We start from the raw sequence: 20,395 nt of genomic DNA on the forward strand, positions 1-20,395 counted from the left end.
GCTACAAAGACAGAAAAAAACAGACACAGAATCAGTGTGGACGGACTACAAATCTTTCCCCTATATTGGACTTACTTACACAAATGACGCCAGAAATCATCAACGTGTAGCTCAGAAAGAGAAGGCCAAAGTTTTTGTATTTACCAGTGTAGAGAAGTAGGCATGGAGGATCACTTCACCATTTCTGCAAGTTTCCAGCTTCTTCCTCAATCCCATAACCAAAGCTCCATCACTTTCACTGCATTTTTAATCAATGCCCAACTAATAAGATAATGAAATAAAAAGAAAGGAAAATTAAACAGCATCATATGATATATTCTGTGTGTTTATTGAAAACTAAGGAACGAGGTTCGTACATGGGCTACATATATTGTTATATACAATCATTATTGGGTGTGTAGTAATAAACACAATTATTCCTCAAAGAATACATTGATGTGTACAGTAACGGTAATTTCATTTTAACTTCCTCCCCCCCAACCCCCAACAATTTTTTTAAGAAGACTAACAGTCCACGCTGCAGTAAAATTTGACTGTAACCTCTTCGATATAACCGACATGCAACCCTTTCAGTCGAAGTTTATTCATCCAATACTTGCGAAGAATAATATCATAATGGGAACTCCTTCTGAAGAACATCGAGATTGCGGGAATCACAGGCTTCCAGCATGTCATTCCTTGATGCACAGCTGCAATAGAGAAATCTATGATTTCATATTTGCATTAAAGGGTGGGTGGGCGATGCAAGAATAAAATCGCTCTAAATCACATACCTTAGTGAAATTCTTAAGTATTGCCATGCATTGTCTGCCTTTGGATTCATACTAAGTGACCTTACATAGTACTTAATCGATTCCTCATAGAGCCCCTAAAAGTGTAGAGGGAAAGAAAGTCAATTAATGTTTCAGTACAACTTCATTACTTAAACTGAAACTAGAAATGATTGGTGAATAACAACCGGAAAAAAGATTGTTGAAGAAAGAGGGCTTCCCAACTTTTTGATAATTCACTGAAACTGGAAAAGGAGAAATAATTAAGCATAGGACATATACCTGATTAGCATAACTGATTCCCATATTGGCCCAGGCACGAACGTAATTAGGCTTCAAATCAAGTGCCTAAGAGACAATTAAGTCAGTAAACACACTCAGAAGAGTCATTATAAGGCTAAAATAAGTAAAAGTAGACACTGTTGTAAATACATAATTTGCGATAAGACGAGTTGTTCATGGACTTAAGCAGTTTAGTTTTTGGCCAGCACGAACATTTCCAATGAGACCATGACCATACACAAGAAAAATCCTATAAAATGTTTCCACCCATAGACTGAAGCGCATGCATAAATTGAAAAATCAATTCAAATTTGAGGTCAAAGCTTCACCACAGGTTTCTACAAGATCAGATCAGTGTAGAAACATTGCTCTTTCTTTAATTTAATCTCAATGGAAGCTCAGCTTGTTATCGAAAAAGCATTACTCTTTCTTCAAATCTTAACGTTCGGAGATTACTGCACCCTCCATTCTGTGACTACTTGTTTTGTATCCTCCTCAAGTTCAGAAGCAAACTAATTCTTCTCGTGATTATCGTCTATTAAAATACATGTATGTATACACCCCCACCGTAACGAAGAAATTCTCACTCGAAGATGGACAGTGTCCTCCCTTTCCTCTACAGACACGGACAATCTTTCCTCCTCTAACTTGTCTAGATGTTCACTTTTTTCTCAATTTCTTCCTGGTTAATTACCACTCCAACCCAAGAGATTGTGCTTGTTTCAACTTCGTCCCTAGCTACAATTTTAAAAGCTTCCAATGTAATCATGGTGGTTTGGCAAAATCTCCAAAACTTCCCTACCATTACTGAATGCAAATTGCTAACCATAACAGTCATAACCTCTTGTTTGCCTAATGAATCTGCTGTCTTTGGCAGTAACTAGTTGGATACAAATCAATCCCACAATTTTCCCTCTCTTCGCTGCTTTTGCTCTACCTCCTCCAAACACACACCTTAGGAGTATCTAAAGACTTCACACTCCATTTTCATTACCCTAAATGGATACTGCCAGCCTTTTCGTCGTCTCTCTCACCCTCTCTTATGAAATTAAGACCATATCTTTTTAAAATAATAATTGAATGTCTCTTATCAAAAATAATAATAATAATAATAATTAAATGTCAACTATGCCTGATGGAACTTCGTTCTTATCTCACCAAAAAAAAAAAAAAAAAAAAAATGGTAAGAGCAAAGATACGTTCTAAAGATGGAGAGAATACAGGGCTGATACCTGTTGATAAGCTAATATGGCATCAGCACTTTGAATGCTGTTAGCTTGCGTAGCACCTAGCTTGTTCCAAAGAGAGTAATCTTGCGGCTTTAGTTTCAAGGCTGTCTCAAAGGATGCAATTGCTTTGTCAAATTCTCTGGACAAATTATAAAGGACACCAAGTACTATGTGCACATCAGCATCATCAGGGAACATTTTTGCAGCTTCGTTAAATAAGCCAGCTACCTGCACATACAAAAAAGAAAATGGTGCATAGTTTTAGACCAAAGAGAGCAATGGATGCATGATGAGAAAGCATCTTAAGTTCCATACTAAAAACTCCTAGATACTAATGATATTCGTTCATCATTATTGTTGCTATTATAAAAAACCGAACATTTGCTCATGAAAGACTACAAGGGCAATAAAAAATACACCCAACATTAAGAAAAAAGGGAGTCAGACTACGAAAAGAAAAGCTCCAATCAAGAGACTTAAAGGATAATTACAAAATAGTCAAGCTAATGAAATCCAAAATCCAAACCAAGGAAAAATTCAGTGAAAATTTCACGTCAAGCAAATTGCTTCTTTGAATCTTTTTTTTTTTTTCCAACCCCTTTAGATTTCCAAAGAGTGACAATCTTGCACCCCAAGGGAAAATAAAAAAAACCACTTAACCCGACCGAAACCAGGGTCGGTTCAATTCAGCGGTTTCAGTTTGCATACAAGAAAAATTGATTAAATCTGGACAGGTTACCCAAGCCAACCAATAATATATATCAATTTAATAATGGCAATGCATTCAAAAATATCAGCAGTTAAAACGTTTCTGGATACTTCGCTATTTGCTACAATATCCAAACCCAGATTCTATTATTGATAGCACTTACTTAGCTCACTGCAGAAACCATGAAAGTGCCAAAAAGTAATGCCCATGGACTTGAAAGTAATTTTAGCACATTAATGTAATCAGATGACTGGATTTAATCGCAAATGTTATACTCCACCTAATTTTTTAAGCCTCCGCTACATGATAAAGCAATGAACTACAGATAGGCACATTTTCCAATAATAAATTTCCCGAGATTTTTGAGTTCGTAACAAAAGCTGAAGAAGAATGAGCAGAAATAACATGGTGCTTACATCTGCATAGTACAACGAATCAGAAAGCTCCGGTTTTGCAAGCATTCCATACTTCGGGTGATGCTGTAACCACCCATACAAGTATCTTAAAGCAGCAGCTTGCTCTAATTCTGCAGTAATCATTTTAGTAATAGATCAATTTATTTTTTTAAGAAACACACCTATTAATTGTGAAACACTTACAAAGGGGGGGTGACTAGGTGGCGAACTAACATGAAGATTACAAAGGTTTCTTATACCCTACAGATAAAGGCCAACTAAAGACGGTCGATTAAATCCAATCTCACACATCACCCCACCGTCTTCATTTCCCTTGGAAAAAATCATCCTAATCCTTTTCAGACCTAACAACAGTTGAGATGTGGAGCCAGGCTGAAGCATTTGGATTAAAATTCCTCTCTTCTTTTTAACACTGCATGCTTTAATTAATTTCATAGGGCAGCAATTTGAACCTATATATTTGATACTACTAGAGAAAAATAATATTCAATATCCTAGGTAGGAAGACACCTTAGTTCGAACCCATAACCCAGGTTATAGTTTGCCAACTGAATCACCTAGCCAAACCATGGGGTTATCGTTTAATAATTGACACCAGAGAACGACATCAAGAAACCTAAAAGGACAATAGTTGATGGTCAACCTGACCCACATCCCCAAAAGGCTATTTTCTGTGGTGTTTACCCTTTTCTGTAATCTCATACATCAATAAAATTGTTCCTTAGAAAAAGGGAAAAAAAAAATCTCATCTTCTGACCACTAGCAAACCCATAATTAAATTAAAATCTTTAACAGAGCTATATATAATTTATATACAAACTCACTACAAAGATTCAACTCTAATAACTACTGTCATTCAGTCAAGATAATTAAAAATTTGCTGAACTAACGATATAAATTATGTGCAGCATGTAATTAGATAAGGAAGCAACCACTGACCATTTGTGTGACTCACACCAAGCGCAAGAAGCACCTCTAAGTTTGTAGGGTCAGCATCCAGTGCCCGCTTCATGGCAGCAATAGCCTGCATATACCAATTTATAGCATATTTATTGTACAAATAATAATCAGAAATCCGAAGTTAATAATGACATGGCACACCACGATATCGAATGTACAAATGCCATGAAAAGGCATCACCTAAATTTATAGATTCCGAAGTATTACCATCAGGTCAGAAAAGTATTGGTAGTAATAACAGCAGGCCTCTAGAAAATGGTTTGAGCATGTAATACAACTTGAGCAAGTCCCATCAAATCTTTTCAGTTTTCACATACAAACATATTGTATATAACTACCCAGTTTTCACATATAAAAATTTATAGATTGGGAAGCATTACCATTACGCAGGTCATAAAAGTATTGGTAGTAGTAACAGTAAGCCTCTAGAAAATGGTTGAGAATGTAATACAATTTGAGAGAGCCCCTTAAAATCTTTTCAGTTTTCATCTACAAACATATTCTAATAACTAATTCCCAAGGTTTTGGAAACTCGGGAATAAGTTCAACTCATCACAGGAACTTAGTAGATCAATAGTTGCTTTTTGACTACAAAATACGTGATTCCACGAGGAGATTTGACAATTTTACCAAAAACGGTAATACCACAACAACTGAAGGGATGGTGCTTTCAATTCAATAATTTAGTTGAAAATCCGGAAGAAACATAGAAGTTCTAGAGAAATATGACTTGACAATATAAGCAAAAATCTATCAAACTAATCATTCTGTATAAAAAAAAAATATTAATCGCCTATTTGATCTTCTATTTCTAATCATTTCCATTGAAGAATGTTAAATACCTAGTTGGTCTTAAAAGCCAAAAATTCTGCAACAGTAACATAAAATACCTGTTGATCATCATCATTTTCAGCATGTGCAATTCCAAGAAGCCTCCAACCTTCAGAATTTTCAGGGTTTTTCATAACTTCAGCCTCTAAAGCGAGCACTGCCTCACTCAGAAGGCCTTTATGGAACAGATCCTGGCCTTCCTTCAAGGGATTAGGATGACCAACATATGGGTTCATATCAGAAAAAACGTATATTCCCTTTGAAGCATCTGTCTTTCCCTTGGCAGCTACTTGTTCATTTAGATACCTGTCAGGAAGGTAAAGCAGAAGGCACAAAAGAATTTATTATAGACAGGTGTTTACAGCATTACAGTATAGTCACTTGAAGTAAAATATCAGACATACTCATCATATGCATTTGCCCAATTATCGGCTTCTCCAGAAGCCCCTTCTCCAACCTGCTGACCAAATTCTTCCACCCAGTCGTCTTGCATGTGCAACTTGGAAAATTCATTTACCCATGGATCATCTGACATATGTTGCTTCTCTTCAGCAAACTCATCAGCCCACCGATTAGTTTGATTAGAAACCTGGAACCATTTTTTTTTTTTTTTAGAAAAATAAGTTTTGTACAAGCATTTAAATACTATGTTAACCAAATAACTTGGAAACAATGGTCTGTTTAGTACCAATTCATAAGAAACATAGATAACTTACTAATTTGATTTCACATATTCTGAATAACATGGAAAGAGGTAAGAGAATTTTGTAGATAGAGTTTTGGTGGGTGCGTGGGAACAAGTCTACTTTTCTAAATTCAGGAGGGTTTCCACCTACAACTTTAAAGTTTCTGGATTTTCACAATTTTGGACGATTGGAAACCTATGTTATAACCTCATTGCCCCAGGCAGGTAAGGACCGGAAAGCAAAAGGAGGGGGCTCCCCCGAGTTTATTTTTAATTCAAACAATTAGAGTTCCTCTGTTTCCATCTAATTTTTCTTCATAATGTAAAGTTTGGACAATAAATATTTTGGCTCCACCCCTGATTATGGGAAGGATTTCTAGCACTCTCGGTATTCCATTCCTTCATTTTCATCCATAAATAATGAAAACAAAACAAAAATCAAACATGAGAATTATTCATAAAAACACCCACCCACCCATCCGACAGATTGTCAAACTGCAAGGTGGGGAAGAAAGGGGAACAACTTGTTTCATGACTTACAAATTCATCAGACCAGGGAAGACCTCCATTATACTGTTGCTGGTACTCGGAAGCCCAGTTATCTGATGGAGATAAAGAGTTTGGCTTGACTTGATTATCTTCAATAATAAGTTCACCCCTACTCATCTTTGAAACAAACTGAAGAAACTTCGAGTTCTGCATGCCAGATGGATAAAATATCAAATTTGGCCTTTTCGATGAATTGATTGTGTAGTTTGAAGGGAAAAAAACAGAATCCAGAAGAAGCATAGAAAATGCAAAAGCACCTATCTAGAGGAATATCAATAAGTGACAGTATGACAGACCATAACAGATGACAGTTTGACAAAACAACGTTGATGGCCTAAAAACTTTGTGGGGTGGGCATGTCGAATACATTACCTGACTTTATCCAACTAGCCTAGTCCTTGTGCCACGTTATGCCAACACGTGCTAATCTAACCAACGAGTTATTCACCACTTAAGTAATAATGTTAACAAAAATGACTTATTAAGATCACAATTGAAAGCCAATAGCATCATTGGAACCTAAAAATTTAGGAACTAAATATACACAACATTGGGACTAAATTATAATTTAACCTAAAACAATTACATACGATGCCCATGAAGAAATAAAGTCAGAAAAATAAATGTTAATACATGGTTGTATTTTCCATCAATAAAGCCATCAATCTGACCTTTGCTTTTATTTGTAAAAAGAAATTACTATAATGTATACCATTATAGTTCTTGTTTCTATTAAAACTAATTTTACAACATCGCCAAGCCTAATTAATCAAACCAACTGTTCATCAGCATTTGCTTATGTGATGTGATCTTATCAAATACGAAGGTAAAATGAAAACATTAGTTATGCTTTAGATGAATGAAATACTAAAATCATAATACAAAATATCAACCTGAAATTTAGGGTCGTTATTATCAGCTAACGTCTTTGCAAGCTTGTGAGTCTGCTCCATTGCAGCTAAGTTCATCATATTACCACCTGCCATTTTTTCTGCCGATGCTAACTGAAACTTCTCCTGTGGCAATATATCAAGAGAATTACAATCCACAACCACAGAGGCAAATATAAGTTATTATAATTGAATTAGAGTCAAATTAGGCATTGTGCATACAGAATCAAAAATATAATTACACATATTTCCCCAAGGTTGTTGGAAGTAAAAAGTTAAAATATCATTTCGGTCGCTGTACTTTGGGTTTCATTTCATTTTATTCATGTACTTTTAATTGTCCAATTTTAGTCCATGCTTCTTTTTTTTTTTTTTTTTTAATATATATAAGTAGCAATTTTATTGATGCTTAAAATTTACAAAATGATCCTCGGCAAAAGATCTACGCAATCATTAGAAAGCTAGTTAACACACCAGCCACAGATCCTTTAATATGGACAAGTTGTAACTCTTTACCTTCTCAAACTCAGAGGCCCATCCATTGGCACCATGTTGTTGTTCGAAAGACTGAGCCCAAGCCTCATGATCAGCATACTTTTCCCGGTTTAGGCTATATTCAGAGGCCCATCCATCTGCAATGTGACCACCAGGTCTCTGGAGAGCTTGAGATTCATTCCAATAATCCTCCAACTCATGAAACCTACCAGGCTGAGGCCCCCTAACCTGTCTACTGTTGTCAATGTCTAAGGAAGATAGAAGTGCATTCACCTGGAGGGATTGAATACAAAGAAACTCCGATAAGTTTTCATTTACAATTTACCTATTGAATTAACAGAAAGTTAATATGTTCAACCCTTCTCTTCGCAAACTCGTTTGGAATCATAAAAAGGTTTACAATCTCTTTTCTTGCGACTAAAGTTCTTTTTACTAATACTATTAGAGGATCACTTTCTTAATATATTTGGTGCCTAGGGCCAATGACTCCCCTTTTCATGTACTTTTTCCATCAAGGCGTTGCCTCTTATCTAAAAGATCGTAAATATTTTAAGAAACAAATACTTTTTCAAGATTTGATTTTGTTCTTTCAAGATAAGCAGAAACAGTCTTTCTTAACATAAAAATAAATAAATAAATAAATCAAAACATGAAGTTAAACAAAAAGGGAAAAGATGAGAGCCAAACATGAGACGTGACCTGAAGACGATGAAATCCTATTGCACTTAAACTAGTGCTTGGATAATGTCTGAAAATTTGGTATAAAAAAGCTAACTACATTCTTTCTTATGAAATGGTACTAAACAGAGAAATCGCCAAACCTGTGCATTTATGAAGTCTTCATTCTTATCTGCAAAAAAATGTCGAGCCATTATGCTACTACGATCTCGTATACATTGTTTATCACCTTCAGATAGTCCCAATAAAGGCAGAGAGGTAGGATGAAAAGGTATTCCACCACGGCTACTCTCTACAAATGAGTGCAAAAAGTTCGACAGAATTCTTTGCGGTGGCCCTGCTTTACAGTAAAGACGAAGTCAAAAAATAAATAATTAGTAAGACTGGAAAGAGTACCAAATTCAAGCTCTAACAATTATCAGATGTTACATAGTCAATATTAAATGTTTTATAACTTTGGGATGAACTAAAAATAATAGTTTCAAGACTATGATCTGGAAGTTCTTGAATTAAATATACTATGGAGTTTTTTACTTATGGATTTAAGAATTTGAATTCAAGTCATGAATTGGGAACCCAGACTAGATAAACGACGAATGTTGTTGAACTAAATTTTCGTTATCAAGATCAAAGTCCTTCGAAAAGGGTTCGATTCCAACACAAAACGCAATCGAACTGCCAACAATATCAACCATCCAGAATTTTAATGAACAAAGAGGAAACTTATAAGTACCATCCAATACGGGTTGATCCTGAGAAGCAGGCATTTGGTCATAAATTCGATCAAATTCAGCAAGATTTGGTTGCATATCTCTCAAATGAACAGGAGGAGGACCGCCCTGAACCTCATTCCATGCAGAGGCCAGACCACTCTGATCGGCAGCCGAGTGGAAGCCGCTAAAAAAATTAGACGCCTAACATCAAACAAAACAGAAACAACAGATAAGTTCAAAATTCCATGTGAATTCTGAAAGAAAAATTTCAAAACAAAAAACAAAGAAGAACCTGCTCATTGGGATGAAGCGGTGGGTGATCAAATTCAGAGCCAGGGAGCTGCCCATGGCTCGCAGGGGCAAACGGCCTTTCTGGACCTGTGAGCTGCGATGTAGGAATTTCCCGTAGCCTTTCCTGCTCAGATTATAGTTCAAACATAACATGAATTACCAATCTGATTTGACAAAAACGAGTAAACAACAAATTCATGAAAAAAAAAACAAAAAATCAAATTAAAATCCAGAAGGTAGAGTGAAAGAACCTGGGTCTTGGATGAGGAGCCAATTATTGCGTTGGCAAGGGCACCGAGAGGGTTAGAAGAAGAAGAAGCACCAGGAACAGCACAAGCAGCTCCTCCAGTAACAAGCTCTCGCATCGCCATGTCTGGTTTCTTTTCGAGCTTGGTGGACACTCAATTTTCCTCCTCACAATTAGCGTCTCCCGTCGCTACTTGAAATTGCTCTATTTTCCCAAGAACCGCAATTGATTTCGTAAATAGGATTGAATTTGAGGTGAAATTGGTGGGAAAGATGATAACGGGATGGGCTCTGGGCGTTGTGTTCGAACACTTTGAGCCACAATTGCGATCAGCCTCCCAACCGAGCCGATTCCACAATATTAAATAAAAACACGATCATCTTCACCGCCATACACAAAGAACAACATCAATCCCGAAACCAAAAACGATAATTTTGTGTTTTGATTCTCTTTTTTTTTTTTTTTTTTTTCTATTTTTTGTTTTTAGTTCATCCATTCACCATCCATGGGTATAAACATTTAAAATTATAAATTTCATTTTAAATTTTTTAAAATTTATAGATTTATATGCAAATTTCGTATCTTTTTTGGCCGCTCTCCAAAAAAAAATATTCTTCGTTCGTTACAATTGTAGAGAGAAAAATCGAGCGCATGACACAACGGGTATTAACCCAAAAGATTAGGAATCGCGCCTGTTCAAAGGCTAAGAGGACTTGCGCGTGAAGCCAAGAGTGGCTGGAGCACATGCATGTGACAAAATGTGTTTGTTTTGTTCGCTAGAGAATTTAGTAGAGGGGTCGTATTTGACCAAGAGCGAGTTTTATATACGTGTCTGAAATATATACTAAGCATAAACATAACGTGCTAGTTTAGGCCGCCAGAAAGTTTAGTAGACGTTTTGTATTTGACCGAGAGCGAGTCTTACATGTGTATCTGAAATTTCTAGTAAGTAGAAAGAGAGCCTACAGATAAAGCTAGATCATCTTAATATCGAGTTTATTTTGCAGTAATTTGAACAACATTTTAAGCATGAGATCAAAAACGACAACAAGCTATGATTGAAGGAGAAGAATTTAGGCAAAGTCAATGCTAATGATAGAAAAAAATTCGTCTGGGGCATGTACGAACATTAGCCACCTTAGGTCGACACCCCTATGTGGCTTTAGAGATTTCAAATATCTCCTCGGCTCGACCTGGAACTTCAGTCACTTGAAAAACAAATATAGGAAGGGTGAGTATAAAATTGTACCCAACAAGCAACCTACTTATAGACTCTCATCGCATCCTTAACCGAGCAAGTGACCATGGGCTTTTCTCTCGGCTCTAGGTGTACAATCCTTACGTCTCGCATACTTAGGTAACTAACTTAGCCTACATATTGTTTAACCGGTGTTCTGGTTGCAGTGTTACCTCGTAAAACTCTCTCTCTAATGGGGGCATTAGGTGTATACTAGCTTGTTCGTCAGCCATAGAAGGTTAGTCGGCAAACTGACCATTTAGTCACCCAAGTTTGGGAAAGCAACACGTCTCCACTTAAAACGGATCTGTTGTGCAGGACAATCTAATTGAATTATCGGTCACACAACCTTAACTAACCTAAGCTTAGCTCGACGGTACTAGTACCAAAGTAGAAAGGAAAGTGGAAGTTGTATCGACACCATGCCAACTGATAATAGCTTGGGAGCTACCTTAGTCTTTCTGGTTTTCTCCGGTGGTTCTCTAGGTCATTAGGGCAGTTAGATGACATTGACGTAGACTCTCATCTCCAAATTTCTCTATTCTAACTCATTGAGCCTAGCTTTGTCTGGGAGTACTAGGGTTTGGACTCGTCGATCGCCGCTCACGATCCTAAAGTGCTCAATCTGCTAAAGTTATCTTGTCCGTCTGACATCGTCTAGCCAAATTGTGTTAATACACTTTTAAAATTTTCGGTATGAAATTAACGGTATTTTTAATTAATTTTATTATTTTAGTCTTATAGCTCACATTTTTGCTAAATTTGGGCCATGAAGAAGTTGGGCCCAATAAATTCCAAACTTGCTGAACGTACATAGACCGTTGTACTTTCGACTGTATTGGATAGCGCCACCTACATCGGACGGTTGAAAATAATTCACTTCCATTGGTAGAGATTCAATCTAAACCGTTGAAATAAAATAATCTCACAAAATTTGAACTTTTTTTTTTTCTATTATATGCATAAATTCATTTCAAATAGAATTAATGGAAAAATATGAAAGTTTCATGTCCTTCAGGACCTCTTTAGCTGATGTCGAGAAATACCCAGTATGTGACTTCACTGTTGGAGCCGAGAAATACAATCACATTCATGGTTCATGGTGAGACCTACTTTTTGTGACTAACCCTTCCGCTCTACTTTTCTTTCTAGGTAGGATCGAATGCATATTACTTCTCTAGAATCCACTGGACAGGCCTATATACACGTCCCTAGACTTAACTACAAGCTTATTTGACATGGCTATGACCTAAACCTAGCTACATTTCATTGTTATGCATAACCCGTCTGCTATAATTTATAAAAACGACACCAGAAGTATAATAATTCAACGATCATTGGCATATACTTGATATCGTATTGTACGGGAAAAAAACCCGAGAAATGGAGGGCGAAAAGCTTGCAAAATGCATGAATTTGAACAAGGATTCTGTTGGTTTCAATAAATGAGACATGGGTTTTTAAAAATTATAGACAAAAGAACCCAACTTGGAGGTTTTTAAAATTTTTAAAGGAATATTATTTTTATGAATATTTTGTCATGGATGACGTCATTTTCTTCCTCCTTTGCTTTAGCTTCATGTTTTGGTGACTTCCTTTGTTCATTGAACAAATCATAAGCTTAACTTATTTTGCTTCTATGTTTGTTTAGTTGCAAAACAAAGCTTGATTACTTTTTTATTTTCTTTTTATATTTTTATTCTTTATCGAACGAAGCAAACAAAAAAATATTTATTTAAGATCTGAGCGGAGTTGAATACAAACAGAGTTCGAGAACATAAAAAAATTTATTGTAAGCGAGGAACTTATGCCCATTATTTTTGTCAAACGTCCACTTCAATTAGAGTAGAATCAATGCCGAGTAGAATTTGAATAGAAAAAAAAAGTTCACATATATCAACCCAAGTCCACCGCTAGCAGATATTGTCTTCTTTGGACTTACCCTTACGACTTTAAAACGCGTCTACTAGGGAAAGGTTTCCATACCCTTTTAAAGAGTGTTTCGTTGAGTACATCTAGTCGGGTATCTATGTAAGAGTCCAAGTGCACCGCTAGTAGATATTACTCTCTTTTAGTTGGGCTTCCTCTCAAGGTTTTTAAAACGCGTATATTAGAAAGAGATTTCCACACCCTTGTAAAGAATGCTTCTCAAGCGAGGTAAGATCTCACACTCTTTGATAAAAAAAAATTAAAACACTAATGTTACTGAATCAGATACACTTTTTGTGAGATCACACATCGGTGAAGAGGAAAACAGAGCATTTCTTATAAGGGTGTGGAAACCTCTCCCTAGCAGACGCGTTTTAAAAACCGTGAAACTGACAGCGATATGTAACGGATTAAAGCGGACAGTATCTATTAGCGGTGGGCATAACCTGTTACACTTCTTATTATTATTCATGTTTGGGACTATATATATATATATAGTTCCAAACATGAGACACCCGAGTGAAGGAGGAGTACATAAATAAATTAGGATCATATTTGAATGAGAGTGATTCTGATGACAAAATGGCTAAGAAACGTTTAAAAGAATTGAAAGTTACTATCTATACCAATAAGACACTTTTTTTTCGACGGCTCAATCATAAGTACTCCAAAGTTAAGCACGTTTTGTTTAGAACAATTGTATATTGGGTGATTTCCGGGGAATTTCCTAGAAAACATGTGAGTGAGGACAAAACAGTCCTCACTCTTAGAAGTGAGGAGTAAGTAACGTGATCATGTTACAAAAGATGCACAAGAATGTTGGGGCCATCAAGCGTTGAATCAAGATTCTGAATCTTGATCCAAATTCTATGCATTAACCGAGGTAGGATAACTGAATTTTTTTTAGGTTACAAGTCTGAAAATTTATAATAATGTCATTTGAGTATGGTTCAAGGTGACGGAGACGCAATCGATTACGAAAAGGGCGGCCGAATGCAAAAAAACCACGGTTAGGCTAAGTGAGGAAACGATGAACGAAACAATGCAAGTGATCGCGAGATTGAGCTGAGAAGATGAAGATTTCGAAAAACCATTTGTAGCCAAACGTGTCCAGATTAGGAGTGTTCGTAGGTTGGGTTAGGTCAGGTCAAGTTGGGACATTTCTTATACCCAACCGTAACTTTTTCTACTCAAACAACGTTTATTAAATAATGAACTCCATCCAACATTTTTCTTTTATGTGGTTCGGTTCAATCCAATCTAGTTTTAGGGAATATAATGAACTAACCAGACTCATAAAGTTTTCATTTATTTAACCCACCTCAACCTAGATAAGTTCATAACTCAACTCAAACCGAATGAGTTGACTTAAATTAATTAAATTTTTTAGGTTTTTAAACACCTCCAGCCGACACAAAATCGCAACCCGACACTAAAACAAAGTCTAACTAATCAACAAACCAAAGTTGGATACGAGCTAGGGGAGGCAAATACGAAGAGAATAAAGAGCTTAGAAGCGACTCGAACTGTACGTCACAAGGGTTTTCTATGAGAGGAGTCGAGCCAAGCTCGACTTTTACGACCGACGAGCTCTCTCTCTTTCCCGTGACTTTTTGATTAGTCAAATTACGATCAAGTACGAAATTTTTAAACGTAACTTAAAAGGACAACACCTATTTGAAAGCCTATAGAATAAAAAGTTGTATTTTGTCATAAATAAAGTAAGAAATAGATTAAAATAAGAATATTCCCACAAGGCGCACGGAAGAGACAAGGAAGAACAAGTTCCTCCTTAATCATCGGACTTGGCTAACTCAATTCACTACATCACTATCATTGTCATTAAAATCCTTAATTAATTTTCTTTAATTACAATTTACTTTTTATTCAAAGTCAAACTACAAGATAAGTTTTTGATTTTATTTTGTTTTTTTTTTTTTTTAATAATTCAAAGTCAAGATGCTTTTTCATTACTTCTTGCCTTTTGTCTTACTTTTCTCATAATTATCTCATCCTTTTTTATTTCCTAAGTTGCTTCCATCCTTCTTTTTCTTCATCATTTTAATTATTTTCTCGGGATTACTAAGTTTTTTAATCAGTCGAAGGAGCTCGTATAAACCCTTTTCTTCGTTAGAAACTGTGAGATCCCACATTAATTGGAGAGGAGAACGAAACACCCTTTATAAAGTAGCCGACAAGTTTTAAAAACTTTAAGAAAAGGGAAAGCCTAAAAAGAACAATATCTGGTAGCGGTGGGCTAGCGTTGTTACAGAAACTTCAGTAGAGGTGCTTGTAATTTGGGTTCGGTTAGGTTCGGATATTTTTTAGACCTAACCCAATTGTCTGGGTTGTAAATTCGTTGCAGAAATAGCTTCAGTAGAGGTGCTCGTAATACGGGTTTGGTCAGGTTCGGACATTTTTTAGACCTAACACAATTGTCCGGGTTGTAAATCTGTTGCAGAAATACCTTCAGTAGAGGTACTCGTAATTTGGGCTTGGTCAGGTTCGAACATTTTTCAGACCTAACCCAATTGTCTGGGTTGTAAATTCATCGTAGAAGTACCTTCGGTAGAGGTGCTTGTAATTTGGGTTCAGTCAGATTCTGACATTTTTTAGATCTAACCCAATTGTCTGGGTTGTAAATTTGTTGCAGAAATGCCTTCAGTAGAGGTACTCGTAATTTGGGCTCGGTCAGGTTCGGACATTTTTTAGACCTAACCCAATTGTATGGGTTGTAAATTCGTTGTAGAAATACCTTCGGTAGAGGTGCTTGTAATTTGGGTTCAGTCAGATTCTGACATTTTTTAGACCTAACCCAATTATCCGGGTTGTAAATTGTTATAGAAACACCTTCAGTAGTGGTGCTCGTAATTTGGGTTCGATCAGATTCTGACATTTTTTAGACCTAACCCAATTGTCCGAGTTATAAATTCGTTGCAGAAATACCTTTAGTAGAGATGCTCATAATTTGGGTTCAGTTAGGTTTGGACATTTTCTAGACCTAACCCAATTGTCCCGGTTGTAAACTTTTTCAATCATAATAACCCTAGTTAAATAATAAACACAACCATCCAATAGACTGAACCCAATAGTTCGAGTTGTTTAGATCGTATATTTAGTTAAAGTTTACCACTAAATTTGAAAATAATAAATTCGAATCGGTTCAGTTCAATTACTATTAGAGAAATCTATAAATCAACTTAATCTATAAAAATTTCATCTATTTGAATCGAATCCAACCAAAATAAGTTCATAATCTAACTGAAACCATACTAGTTGGGTTGAATTACGTGTTTAGGTTTTTACTCGGTCGCACTTGACAGGTCTAAATGATGGCTAGTTTCATCGTCTCTCAAAGCAGCCTGTGTTCGACCAAGACTAAATGACTTCCCGAGTATAGTTGCTAATTCGAGTGAAGCTTAAAAGTTCGACATTTGGTATATAATTTGCATTAAATTATTACTTTGGGTTAGAAACATAAATGTAATTATAAAACATATGTTTAGGTAATAAATTAAAATGAGGACAAACAAAATTATTGAAAAATAATTTTGCAATATTTTATAATAAAAAATCTCATTAATATAATTAATTGTTTTATAATGTATTTTTTTATTTCCATATTTGGGGGATCGTGCTTCATTAAAAAAAATTAAAATTAAAAATCATTTTTCAACCGACCTTCACGAATTTTATTGCTGTAGAAGCGTCAATTGGCAGCTGGAATGATGGGTTCTGATTTTGACACGTGGCTGACATCCAAAGGTGGTGAACAACTAATTGAGAGCCAATCATATTCCTTCTAAGTCAACTTTGATGGATGTTTCTTCACCGTCTGATCGAAATCTAGAAGATCATGCGAGAAAAAGTCATTGAAAGCAATGGATACAGAAGATCTTGCCATGTTCTCTAAACACCCTTTAAATTCTTGGTAGTTATAACTGGTTTTTTTTTCTTTTTTTTTTCTTTTTTTTTTTTCAAAATTCTCAAATAATTTATATATATATATTTGATACTAAAAAAAATAGAAAAAATAAAAAAAATTATGTGACATCGGATCAAATTTAGACCATAAAGTATCAGTGTGGTGTTAAGTCACTCAGACTTTGATGGATTTCTCAGTAACTAGACAATAGACACTCGAACAGATGCTTTGTTGGTGAACTTCTTGATAATTCTTTTAGGGTTGTTTTGGCCTATTAGCTTTAGTCGACCCACGATTGGCTACTCAAAATGCCAAAATGGTCGTGGTTTCAAGGTTGAAATAGCATTGGTCAACCCTTTTAAGGAACCGCCAACAATGCCACTTTTCTTGGTCATACCCTTTGGAGACTAGACATCCAAGACCTTAACAGAGAGTCGTTTAGGGGTTGGTCACACAGCCGTTAGACGGCTATAACAAATATACCTAACTTTTTCTCTTATTCAAACCGTGTCTCGATTCCAGTAATTTTTGGGTTGACCTTATATAAGTTTTGAACTCGATTTTATGACTAATTTTCACCCGTAATGACTATTCTAAAAAATTGTGTAATTTATCAAATATATTAGTTTATTTCCTTTTTAATACAATTTTTTTATAAATAATTAATTATATATTTTTTTATTCATAAATTTACATTACTTTTATTTATTTATTTATTATTATTTTTTTAAATGTTATACCAAATCTAATTTAAATTATTAAAATTGCAAATGAAAAATTGGTTTTGTTTTAACCATGAACATTTTTTTAGGATTATCCCAATGAATTATTATTATTATTAGCATTTAAAATATTATAGTCAACTTTACTCATTAAATAATTATCAATATATATTTAATAATTTTAAAAAATTAATTTAATATTTAGTATCTCATTTCAAGTATAATTTTAGGTTAGATATGAAAATAAAAAATTAGAATAATTTTCCAATCCAATAATATTTTTAAAATAGCTCAAATTATTTTTTCAAAACTAAATAATACAATCACGATCGTTTGAAAGTCCCACATCGACTAATTCAGGGAATTATCATGAGTTTATAATCAAATAATACTATCTCCATTGATATGATGCCCTTCAGAGAAGGGCCAAAGCAAAGCCATGAGAGCTTATATCATACCATTGTGGAGAGTCGTGTTCATCTAACAAAATGAGTTATAGCTACGTGTGCGTTTGTATATATATATATATATATTAGGGTTTTATAGCTTGTGTTTATAGCAAGCACAGGTCTTTGATTGAGTATTGAAAAAAGTGTTCAAAGCTCAAAGCAAGAGCTGTCATGAAAGGGCAAGCAACTTTTGGGACCTCACAAAGTCACTATTTTATTCCTTTAAACCTTCCAATACTTCTTCCTTTTTGGTTTTAAATATTTTTAAACTTTATTATTTTAATCGAGTGTTTCGTGTTAGGGCAACATACTGATATATACGTAGCGTCTCTTCGGGGTAATATATCAAATTTGTTTATATAGATTGTTTCGTTTTTTATATTATTGTATTCTTCAAAATCATTCTTGTAGGTACGTGTTTGTACAAACATATAAAGAGACGTAATCTATGTTCTACGTACACACAACATGCATGAGGTCTCGTAATTCCATAGTTCCCATAAACTAACGATGTTCGAACAAGACTTACACCGAAGTGTCTTAGTTGTCCTATGATCGTTCTTTCCACCCTGCTCGTCACTCATATGCTACAACTTTGCCCTTACTTGAAAATCATTTTAAAATAGGGTGAGTATGAAAATACTCGGTAAGATTCTCCCCTATTAGGGTCAGACATGCAAACTATCATATAGTTCATCAATCAAAATCAAGAGATCTTGATGGTTGATTACTCGTAACACACAATGTAATCGATTCACTTAAAATAGTTTTGAGCAATTACTCCTTAGTGACTAATAGTTGTTGGTTACCCGATACACACAGCGTGTACTCTTACCACGTTTATAAATTTCAGCAATTACCCATGTGACCAATTTTTTGTGAATCATAATTTAGAGTTATGATGTTTCTTGACATTTTTAGATACGGACTAATTATGACGGTACATATTGACTAATTATGGTCATAAGATATGAAAGTTACAACTTTTTGAATGCTCGTGCCATGTATACTGCGTTTGTAAATGAATTTGGCAGGGCAAATGTAGTAAAAATATCATTTTTGGTAGCCGTTAGCCAAGGGCTAAGTTTATTTGCTATGTAATTTAGATGACATGTTTAGAATCATTCAAGCTTGACATGATCGATCTTGCTTGTGGAGTGATTTAAATTTTCAAACAAATGTTCTTGCCTTGAGATATTTGATCAATGAGGTCATCCGGTGATTCCTTTACCATTAGGGTTACGTTTCCGTGCAATTCCATTTAATTTAGATTGCATGTTTAGAATCATTCAAGCTTGACATGATCGATCGTACTTGTGAAATGATTTGAATCTCAAACAAGTGTTCATGTCTTGAGATATTTGATCAACAAGGTGATCCGAATTTTACTTTCCCTTGAAGTGAAATCAAATTAATGCGGGAGTTTTAGCATTTGTGAACTAGAGGTTTGCATATCCAAACACTTACGAGGGTTCTTAGATTCAACTGACTCAGGGTTCCTTGTCAAGAAGTACTGAAAACCGATTTGATTTTATTAAAAATTAAAATAAATGATTAAATAAGGGCAAGAACGATACCGTGAAAAGCCTTCTTGATATGTTCTAACAATGTAGAAGTTGCTCCACGAGATCTTCCTTACTATAACTTTAACACGAGCATATTGGCTTATGAGAGTTTCTTCGAAAAATATACAATAGAGAAATTGTGAGGGATACGTCCATGACTCAATCCCATCGCATATTTGAAATAATAAATTAAAATATATTAATTATATATATATATATATATTTTTTTTTTTTTTCGCCTATGCAATATATTAAATATTAATTTGAACCTTTCAAAATTTTCTTGTTATTAATTACGTTATAAACCCAAATTAAAATAAAAATAATAATGGTATTAATTTAATTATAATTCAATAAATAAGACATAATTGACAGAGTTAAATTATTAAACTATAATAATTTTAAAAGCAGTTAAAATTATTATCATTTTAATTTAATAGCTTTTAAAATTATTATCAAATAATTTAATTAAAATGATAATAATTACACTATCTCAAATAAAAAAAAAAAATACCCTAAAAGAAGGCAAATTTACCTTAGGCTTTAAATTTAATCCAATTAAACTTTAAAAATCAAATGAATTTAAAACTTTAAGAACATGTTATGAATTTTACCGTAAAATTTTTACCTCAATTAATAAATTATAATTATGTTATTTTGTTTAGTTTTTTAATTTATGAATTTTAATAGAATTATTCTTGAGCTTAATTTTGTACAAAAATTAATTTAAATTAGTAATTTTAAAAAAAAATATCGAATAAAATTTAGAAATTAAAAAAAAAAATTATATTCTTTTAAATTTTTGAATGAGTAAATGATGAAT

General features: G+C 34.5%; 1 protein-coding gene across 1 annotated transcript; it reads right to left on the reverse strand.

Moving 5' to 3' along the window:
* Positions 1-307: 307 nt before the first annotated feature.
* LOC111810240 (peroxisome biogenesis protein 5) lies at positions 308-10,204 on the reverse strand. The gene is made up of 15 exons (XM_023696888.2): positions 9,750-10,204; positions 9,500-9,622; positions 9,228-9,408; positions 8,638-8,831; positions 7,838-8,089; positions 7,325-7,447; positions 6,423-6,578; positions 5,602-5,786; positions 5,257-5,503; positions 4,346-4,430; positions 3,407-3,516; positions 2,285-2,509; positions 1,053-1,118; positions 774-868; positions 308-689 (listed from the first exon to the last, which is right to left on the reverse strand). Exons 1-15 carry the CDS (start codon positions 9,867-9,869, stop codon positions 611-613), a joined length of 2,241 nt encoding a protein of 746 aa, XP_023552656.2. The 5' UTR covers positions 9,870-10,204; the 3' UTR covers positions 308-610.
* Between the last annotated feature and the right edge of the window lie 10,191 nt (positions 10,205-20,395).

The sequence above is a fragment of the Cucurbita pepo genome, chromosome 14, assembly GCF_057944985.1.
Source record: "Cucurbita pepo subsp. pepo isolate OVF chromosome 14, ASM5794498v1, whole genome shotgun sequence".
NCBI classification, from domain to species: Eukaryota; Viridiplantae; Streptophyta; class Magnoliopsida; order Cucurbitales; family Cucurbitaceae; genus Cucurbita; species Cucurbita pepo.